This window comes from Camelus bactrianus, chromosome 5 (genome assembly GCF_048773025.1).
Source record: "Camelus bactrianus isolate YW-2024 breed Bactrian camel chromosome 5, ASM4877302v1, whole genome shotgun sequence".
NCBI classification, from domain to species: domain Eukaryota; kingdom Metazoa; phylum Chordata; class Mammalia; order Artiodactyla; family Camelidae; genus Camelus; species Camelus bactrianus.
The window spans coordinates 78,169,105-78,179,628 of NC_133543.1; the positions used below are offsets into that span (position 1 = coordinate 78,169,105).

Here is a 10,524-nt window from a genome sequence, read left to right on the forward strand (position 1 = left end):
ATGTCTTCATGAATTTCTTTTTTAAATGACTGTCATTTTAATTCCTAGAATTTTAATTAATGTCTGTGATGATTTCTCATTAGAATATTTTCACATTTTATTTTCTCATTTGATCATTATATCTCTTTGAAGTAGTCAGGGCAAGTGAGTATGTAGTGTCTAAATGAAAAAAGTGAGGCATAGAAATTTCAGGTGAATGGTCCAAGGGCAGACAGGTAGTAAATGACCCAGACTATACCCAGAGTTAGCCAAACTGCAAGATTTGAGGAACCCATCCTCTGCACAAGACTACCCTCACTTCTGATACCACCTGCCAGTTCAGAGGTTCCCCAAACCACTCTGTTGTCTGATAAATTTTCTAGGAGGACTCACTGAACTCGCTGAAACTGTTATGCACATGGTTGCTATTTATCACAGGGAAAGGTTACAGGTTAAAATTAGCTGAAGGAAGAGATGGACAAGTCAGAGTCTGGGAGGGTTCCACACACGAAGCTTCCCTTGTCCTTAGGATTCATTACTTTCCTGGCATCCATGTGTGACAGTGCACACGGAGTATTGCCAACCAGGGAAGCTCATCCAAGCCCCAGTGTCTGGATTTTTTACTTTGGCTTCAGTGTGTAAGGCATGATTGATTGATTACCCATATAGTTGAACCCATCTCCAGGTCCACTGACCCAAGCTTCCCCCTAAATCACATGGTTGGTCTTTCTGGCATGACCGGCCCCCGTTGTCAACTACTAGGTGCGGCCAGGTCCATCCCCAGATCTGGTGTGGCGAGCCCCATCCTAAACAAACACCCTTCTAGCAGATATGGCATAGGTTACCTCCCAGAAGCTGAGGACAATGCCAGAACCCTCTGGGCACTCCAAATTATTTACTACCCGGGCTAGAACAATAAGCAATATTGCTGTAATTTCTATCCTACCAACTCTCAAGAGAATCAAAGGTAGTTTTCAAAGATATTGAGAGCATTGCAGGGATAATGTTAACTATAAGTAGAGGGGGAAAAAATGAAGCAAAGAGGAATGAAGAGTAAGGATATAAAATGGATAGGGGAATAAAACTAGTGCACAATTGTACTTTCAAATCTTATATACTCGCTAAGCAAGGTGAGCTGTGTATTTGAGTCATAACTTTCTAGCTGCCAAAGTAGAGGGACATCAGATTATGATTCACTATGTCTATAAGACAGAAGCAAATTGATTGTTTAGGGAAGCATTTGGATGGTATCCAATAAAGACCTCAATAAAGTCTGTAATGAACAGGCATGTCTGCGATTTTTCCACATTGTTCTTATGGTCAACAGGGTAATAGTTTTTAAAAAAGTTGGTTCGTGAGAAGACTCTCAGTGGTACCTCAGTACTCTTGATACCATTGTTTTGTTTGGTAATGAAGTGAACAGTTTAGGAAAGGGCAGGAAATTCTACAATTAAGTAGGGATGGGGAGGTGAGAGACTGGGAGTACAATAGATAAGAGTTTCTTAGTGGTACTGAGAAGTAGTCAAACTTATTTGCATTTGCTTCTTTAATACAAGTTAGTACTTTACAAAGTTTATTTATTAATCCTAGATCTGCATTTTGTTCATAATCTTTAAAAAATCTTCACATCTAGATATTCTGAGTATTTTGTGTTAAAGTGAAAGTTTATCTATCAGATGCTATTAACATTTGCTCAAGGGGGAAACATTTGCTAAAGAAGTACCTCTCCATTTCCTTGAGTAGATGATTTTTTATTTAGCTTTTTTTTCTTTTTAACAAAACATAGACTAAGAAGAAAGATTCTAATAGCTGTTGAAGCTTTTGATTATTTTTAATTTCCCAGAAATACATGCTTTAAGTCAAGATTGAGAAACATTCACTCCATGGGTGTCTTTATACTACTGTTGGTTGGAATTAACATTCTTAAAAATGGAAATTTAACAGAACTTTATTTGTTCTCAGTCATATAAAAATTGAAAGATTAAAAAAATAAATTTCTCTTTAGAAGAGCAACTTTGGCTTAGTTATGAAAGATTGTATTTTCTGAAAGGCTGAAGAGTTGTTAAATCATGGATTATTGTCTCGGTATATTTTACTTTATAGAATGGTTATATCAAGAGAAATTTCTAAAGCTTACTTTCTTTAATACTTAAATTTCTTTTATTTTTATCATAAAATTTAATTGTATTTCTACAGATACATATTTTAGAGTCAAAGTTTAAGAATAAAGTTATCTAAGCGCATAGTAAACTTTTTCATATGCTGTGAAAAGAAATATGTTTCAATAAGTTAATGACTAAATTACAAATTACAAAAAACTAATTATTGAAGTAACGCATCAAAAACTTCATTCCTCAGATACTGATATTTTGTTGGCTGTTCCTCTGTATTTGCTGTGGCTAACTGCTATAATTACTTAAAATGCTGACTCAGGATTACTTTTTATTCTTAAACTCTCTGTCCTGCTTTTCTTCTTTCTTTCTTTTCTTGGAAAGCACTGGCTTCCCCTCCTTATCCTGTGGAAGTAGTGGTAGCAGTTCATCAAACACGGCGGTGAATTCTCCTGCTCTGTCCTATAGACTCAGCATTGGTGAGTCCATCACCAATCGACGAGATTCCACCATAACCTTCAGCAGCACCATGAGCTTGGCCAAACTTCTGCAAGAGCGAGGCATCTCTGCCAAAGTGTACCACAGTCCAGTTTCAGAGATCCCCCTCCTCCAGCCTCTCCCCAGAGGCCTGGCTATCCCTTCCACACCACCCAATTCACCATCTCACTCACCTTGCCCTTCTCCTTTGCCTGATGAGCCTCGAGTCCACCTCTCTGAAAATTTTCTGGCCTCCCGACCAGCGGAAACATTCCTCCAGGAGATGTATGGCTTGAGACCATCCCGGAACCCTCCTGATGTTGGCCAGTTGAAGATGAACTTAGTGGACAGGCTGAAGAGACTGGGCATAGCCAGAGTGATCAAAACCCCTGAGGCCCAGAAAAATGGAAGAAGCCAAGAGGCAGAAAATAGTCTTCAAAGACCAAACTCTGCTGTTTATTTAAGTTCAGGTAGCAATTTATTGAGTGGACTGAGGAGGAACCAGAGTCTTCCAGTCATGATGGGTAGCTTTGGCACCCCAGTTTGCACATCTTCACCCAAAATGGATATCCTGAAGGAGAACTGAGGGTCAGCAGTTGGCTGACCTCTTATACAAATTAGCACATGAAGGAAAGATTTGCACTGATACATGTGGTCTTGTCTGAGAGAAGAGGCATGTTGCAGAAGGGCTGTGGATGTGGGAAAGGGAAAGTGGAAGAATGGAAACAGAATTGCGATGAGGCCCCAAAGCAGGAGGTTCGTCTGATAAATTGAAGGTATAAATAAATGGGTCATGACTGTTTGGAGGCAGAGAAGGATGAAAGTGTTAATGTAGTCCTTCAGTTGTTTTTTCTTGTCTTGAAAATAAAAAAGAAAATCAATTCAGTAATATTGAAACATACCAGAAAGACTGAACTTGCTAGCACATTTACTTCTGGTGAGCATAAGCAGGGAACCCAGGTTATGAGATGGGAGGGAAAAAGGCTACTTTGACCATTGCCTGTTGAAAGCTGTTCTGGAAGGTTGCTGGAAGCTTGGCCTGTTACTGAGACAACAATGAGATGGCTTTTATGTTGGCCCCTGTTAAGGTCTGGTTAAACTACGTATCCATCAAGGAGTAGTTATCATACAAGGAATTTTACCTTTTTCATAAGATCAGAATAATGGAGACTCCCTTTTTGCTTTCTCTTTTCGGGCCTTTGAGCCACTGGGAGCCCAAACATCATCCACATTCCTTTTGTATCTGTGATTAACAAGAGTTCATTTTTTTAAATTTGTATTTTTTATACAACATCCGCCCAAAACAACATGAGTAGTGGGTAGGAGAGATTTACTTTAAGAAGGAAAATATGGGAAATTGGAACCAAGGAAAGTTGTTTTCAAAATATTTCTTCGGATAAATGTAGTAGCCAAGGCATATGAAAATAATTACATGTCTTTCAAATTTTCTTGGAGGCTGGAAGGGTTAAACCAGAAGTGCAATCAATAGGAATTAGAGAATGTTGTGTGTTTATGTCTGTAAGTTTTTTTGTAAGGAAGGTTGGTTGCAACTATACTTTTTCCAAAATGCGCTATGCATATTTTTAATGAAAGGTGACATGTATTTGCACAAAAATTCTCAGGCACAGTGAATTATTATAAACTGAAGTAAAACCCAGGTGCTTGCTTTGAGATTGTGTTTTTTTTTAATACAAAATAAAATTAAAATACATCTGCCTTTTTCTTGATATCTGTAGAATTAGAGAATGAACTTTTTAATTGGAAAGTCAAAGCTTTGCTTTTTCTCTGAGATTCCTTTTTGTTTTGTTTTTTTTTTTAAACAAATGATGTGAAACAACAAAGTGAAACTCCGGGATTAGGTTTTAAGTTTCAGCTTTGAGCAGTGTGACACAAGGCTGTGAAGTGGGAAGAGAAACAGATCTGTTTTCTGAGTGTTGCTGACCAAGGTCTGCTCCTTGTCAGATGGTCAGATGATGTGGCTTTATCTCGGCAGTCCAGTTCAGAAAGAAATGCCATTCCATGAAAGACATGATGGGGCGAAGATGAAGGCGGGGCTAATTATTTTTGAAAATGGGAAGCATGTTATTTGATCTTTTGGGTGCCTAATTTGCAAATGTTTTGCTCCCTTGTTCTGACTTAACTGAAAGGCAGTTTTCTGAAGAATTCCTGATGAGTGTTGCTCCTTTGACTCGCATCCAGACCCCTGTTACGGGCCAGAGGAGGGTCCTTCTGTCCTCCTGAGCTCGCTCTCCTCAGGAAGAGCTCTGTGCTCAAAAGGGTTAAAAAGCAACACACATGCAGTAGTAAGAATGTGTGAGTTTTCCATGCTTTTTATGATCTTTTAATAAAACTTTCCTAAATAAATTTCTTAAAAACAAAAAGTGAGACTGTCCTCTCTCCCCATTCTCTCCCCTTTGCTCAGTCATTCTGAAGTCAGCAGATCGTACATAGGTGTTCAGAAAGGAATTCCAGCTGGTCTGGAAGTGGATATAAGTGTCCTGAATGTGGACCAGAGGAATTCCTGATGTTTCAGTTTCGAAAATATTCCCATTCACATTTTAAATGATAATATTCGAGTTTCTATTTCAAGAAAGTAATTCTGGGGTGCTTATTTTAGCCAATTCTTTAAGTTTTTTTTATTTATTCTCTAAGAAAGCAACCTTCCTGTTGCCAGTTTCCAAGAAACATCAGGGATTAGGAAATATGGGGCCAGAGAGTAGAACAAAGTTTTAAATGATCAGATTTTATGTATATTATATAAACAACTATAAATTAAGATAGATTTTGAAGTGTTCTGTATAATTAGTATCCTTTTAAAATAACCGATGCTAAAATGATCACTTTGGAGGCAGAGTGAGGATGTATTCACAGCCAAACAAGCCCATCTGATTAAAGAGGACCAGACCTTGGTTTTTGAAAATTAAATTGACATTGGTGTTCCACCAGAAACACAGTGCTTGTACACTGGTGTGTGCTTGTCTCTAGAAATGAATCCTGTTTTGAAATTGAGTTTTGCTGTTTTTGAAATTTCCACCTAAAATCATCTTTGGTACAGCCTGAGAATCTCTATTATAATGAAATTGTGTGTAAAGTATAGTAAGAACTGGAGCCTTGTAGCAAGTTCCTTCTTAATTTATCTGTTAGGTTTTAGCACTGTGCACATTTCAGTTTTTCTTCTTTTTTTTTTTTTTCCTTCATTTTAGTTTTTCTGTATCAGCTGTGTATGTACTCTCATGCCAGTATAGGAAACTTCAGTCTTCTTTTTTTCTTCTGAAGGTTTTCGATGATTATACCTCAGGTATTGCTGAGTATCCTGTTATCTCCTAGGATGGATACCTTCCCTGTGAACTCAGAATTAAAAGTTCTCCTGAATTATGATGATCCCAAATCTGATGTAAATAGCCTTAGGCATGGGTCTTGGGAAAAAAATTAATGCCCATTGTTAAAGTAATTTTTAAACAAATTTTGTACTATATGTCCTTGATTTCACCTGAATGAACAGGCTTTGGCAAAGGGAGGGAATAAGTGAAAGGCAGCTCACAAGAGCCTATTCTCTATAAAAGATGTATTTTATACAGTATTCAAAGCCTGTTATTTTTTCTGAACATTCTGGTACATAATTAGTACTTGCTGGTAATATTGACTTTTGACATCTGAAACTCGAGCTCCTAGTGTGTAGTGGCTGAGTGGTTGCATTGCCAGCCCAGCCCCTGGGAGTGGCATTGGTGCCCTCTGGGGCTGCCAGGGAGATGCTGTTGTTTGATATCTGGGGCTTGACTTTGTCAAACAGCTCTTTGTGCACCTACCTTTGCTTTGTCAAATGTAAATCAGATAATAAACATGAGTATCTTCTTAAATTTTCATTTGTCTTCCTGTGTTTTTGTCCCAGTTCTTTTCACAGATAATCCTGCTTGTCCTTCCTTTCCATTAGGTTGTTTCTGGTACAGAAAACAACCTCTATTTGCCAAACCAACACAAAACAAACCAATAATAGTCATGAGTAGTAAACAGATCTTATTGTATTTTCTTAGATTTTTTAGAAATGGAATAGCCATGTTGTTTCCTTAGCAAATTATCAGCAACAAAAAAATAAAACCTAAAGTCGTTGATAGGCAGATCTTTAATTTGAAAATAGGAAGTATGAAGCAGTTCTTTTCCTATAGTCCAGAATTTACTACTGATACTCTAAGCTATTTAGAAACTATTTGCAAGAAATTAAGTTTGAAAATTGCTAGATTCTAATAGAAAAGGTTCTTTGATGTTCTCTTTTCTCTGTCACAATTTAATTGCTGTATCTTTTTAAAAATTCATTTAATATTCATTTAGAAATATGAACATTTTGTGAGAAATAAATGAAGTATGAGCCTCAACTTCTTTGATATATAATTTAGTGATATTCCCAGCATCTTTAATTGTGTTTTCTTTCGCAATGATTATCAATAGATGTATTTAACTTCAAAAATCTGATTAGGGTAAAGATTTGAGGCTTTCAGCATCCTGCTGACTTTCACCTCTGTTTCTATCATATTTAGTTTGAGTTATGTTAATATCAAATTTGGTATTTCTGTTTTTCATTAGTTTTTGTGAAATAAGGACTAAATGCTATACAATTTTCAAGTGAACAAATGTTGCTGTGCAGGCTTGGCAAAGATGCCAGAACACAACTGTTGGCTGGCAGCCAGGAAGAAAGTACGAGTGAAGCATACCAAAGGTGATGTGAAATGTTAAAGAAAAATACATGAAAATCAAAGTATTATTTCATTAAATTAATTTTTCTTGCCTTCTCAGCAAAATCGCTAAGTTGTTTAAAGGTAAGAATTTCACATCACATTCAAACGTGACAACAACAGGCCAGAAAATTTTACAAAGTATTTTAATTTCATATAACTCACTACCACTTATTAGCTATTTCACCATCTCTCAAAGCAATCTCTAGATCCATACTGTAATGGAAAGAATTGGCACCATGATTCATTCATGCTCCATCTAGACCTGTATACATATATAAAGTTAAAGGTACTCAGAATTGCATATTGCAATTATATATTGCAGTGGGGAGGATATAGGTCAATGGTAAAGCTTGTGCTTAGCATGTGTGAGGTCCTGGGTTCAATTCCCAGTACCTCCATTAAAAAAAAATTTATAAATAAAAATTTTAAATTATAAAACTTACTTGGAAGAAAAAAAATCATATTGCAAAATTCTCTTCAGCCACACTATGTAGTTCTTGCAAGTACCACTCCAATAATGAGTTCCTGTGGAGTTACAAATGAAAACATGAAAAGGACAAAAAATGGATGCACAGTACCACTGGAAAATGGTATCTCACTAAGCTTGAATCTATGTATTCATGCTATCTGAGAGTTTTTGATGAATTTCCTCTCCTCTCACCTTGCTGCTGGGGCCCCCATCCCTCCTGCATTCCAAAGCAGTGTCTCTGACTTCAGCAGCACAACCCAAGAAACCTTGAAGCATGTTCACACAGTCATCTTTTGTTTCGAACATAAAGGGCAAGAGATGTGAAGTGCTCCCCTGGAGCCTGCTGGTGTTAATGGTAAGAATGGATGCTCAGAATGGATGGGTCCTACTATTGCAGAGCTGAGCTCCAGATCCAGGACCTGTGTGTTCTTTAGTAAGCTTGGGTTTTGTGTACACCTGTGATGCAGAGCCCCCTAAAGACCAGGGCTTAGGGCAGCTGCCTCTCTTTAGAAGTATGAGGGTGGCACGGCACGCTTTTGTGTGATTCCTGTGGCTCCCTGGCTAGGAGCCATTTGGGAACTGACGAGTGGGTCTTTGGGAGTTAGCATAGCACCCCTAACTCCGATTCTGAAAAACAAGAAATGATCAAAGGAAACTGAGCAACATGAAGAAAATGACAAGCTCCTTAACAGAGCACTGTCTTTTCTGCACACGAAGTATTCTCATGGAGAATGCTCACCAGCTGATCACATTTGCCACTTCGTGAGAGCCACTGCACCATACAGGATGGGGCCCATTTCCCCAAGCAATGTGCAGATGAACTCTGACGACCTATGTGGATTGTTCAGTCACAATTTCTCTCATTCATTTATTCACCTTACACTTGGTTATCCTGTTGGTATTCTGGCCTCCTCCACCTGCATTCCAAATACTAAGGCACATTGCTTTGGGGAAAGTTACTGAGAATGTTAGTAGCACCAGCCCCCTTCCCTGGTCTTTGGAAAGAGCTTTTTATGCAATGCCGAAGTTTCCCTAAATTCAAAGAGAAGAGCAGTTAACCCTTAGCTCCTAGAAGCCTTCATTTCCTTCCCTTCTACTGTTTCGGAGCGAAAAAGTACTCGTCTCTAAAAAGAGGAAAAGAGGGGGAAAAAAAATCCCAAAATAATTAGTGCTAAGCCTCAGCCTAGCCAAGTGGCTGGGATTTTCCTTCAGTGCTTGCTCCTTTGTATCTTTGTTTTTAGCCACTCTCCACACAAGACCCAAATCCTGTTTTTGTTTTTTTTTTAAATCATAAGAAAGCATTTGAATATGAATTTTCACACAATAAATGGACTTGAAGTAAATATCCAATCCCATTGTTCTCTTGGTAACATCTTTCCCTCCCTTTTAGCTTTCCCGGTAGTCTCCACCCCGTCTGCTCATGGTGCTTGGAGTCGTGGCAGCCACGGTGCAGCTCCGAGGCTCCCCTCCGGCGACACGCTGAGGCTGGCTTGACAGAAGAATGGAAAGAACTCAGTTTTGTTTTGTTTTTTTTTTTGGCAGCAACTTTTTAAAATTCTTCTTTTATTAAAATATAGTTGATTTGCAATGTTGTGTAATTTCTGGTGTGCAGCATAGTGATGTCAGTTGTACACATGTATCTATTCCTTTTCATATTCCCCTTCATTATAGGCTATTACAAGGTATTAAATATATGATGACATTTCTGAGTCTGTATCAACTCTGGTCACACGACCTCCAGACTTTGTGTTTCATGAAATTAATAAACCTCTTTGATTTAAGCCACTTTCCTTCAAGTGATGGTTATACAGCTTTAACTAACCTACTGACCGCACTTTGAGAAACACTGTCATAAACAGCGGTGTTCCCCGGGGCTCTGTACTAGACCCTGTTCTCTTCTTACACACACTCTTTCCCTGTGTGATCTCATCCACTCCTGTGGCTTAAAATATTATCTACTCTGAAGACTCCTAAAGTGTTTCTAGCCCAGACTCTTCTTTTGAATTCCACAGAACATGTAACAAACTCTGAAGTAGACATCACCACTTAGATGTCTCCCGGGCACCTCAGACTCAGTAAGTCTGGACCTGAAATCATGATCTGCTCCCCTGAGCCTGTTTATCCCCTGACTTTCTCATCACAATAATGGCACCACCGACTACTCAAGTGCTTGAGCCGGAAACCCAGGAAGCATCATCGCCAAGTCCTAGCGTGTCCTCTTCTCCCCATCCCCACTGCAACTCTCTCGATTGAGGCCACCGTTGGGTCTCATTTGACCGCTGCCACAGATTCCTAACTGGTTTCTCTCCCTCCTGTCTTGACCCCTCCAATTGTTTTTTTTTAACACTGCAGTCAAAATGATCTTTCCAATCTGCAAAGCTAGTCAAATTCTTTCTCTCATCAAAACTGTGGTCTGACTCATTAAACTACAGAGAAATCTCTGCTACCCACTCCCACTGCATGTGGTGAAAGCTTTAATATAAGCTTTGTTGTGCTTTTATTGATATTATAAATTGTCTGTTTCCCCACCAGTCTCTAAGCTCTATGGAGCACAGGAGCTGAGGTATCTCCCCACACCTCACATCAGTGCCTGGAACACAGTAGATAATAAATACGGAGTAGAATGAACAGGTGAATTTATAACAGTGCTTTGAAAGCTTTGAGTTGTGACTCATCAGAGGATCATGAAATCAATCTGGTGTATTTATAATCAGCTTCCATTTTAAATAGAAGAAAAAGAAATAGATGAGACTAGTAT

General features: G+C 38.5%; 1 protein-coding gene across 6 annotated transcripts in view; it reads left to right on the plus strand.

The window, feature by feature from the left end:
• TRAK2 (trafficking kinesin protein 2) overlaps positions 1-6,430 on the plus strand; it is a 58,890-nt gene extending 52,460 nt beyond the window's left edge. For all 6 annotated transcript variants that reach the window (XM_045507972.2, XM_010971849.3, XM_045507974.2 and 3 more), the window contains one exon: positions 2,475-6,430. In XM_045507972.2, coding sequence (XP_045363928.1) covers positions 2,475-3,153 — 679 coding nt within the window. In that variant the 3' untranslated portion in view covers positions 3,154-6,430. The remainder of the gene's footprint in view (positions 1-2,474) is intronic.
• Positions 6,431-10,524: the final 4,094 nt, after the last annotated feature.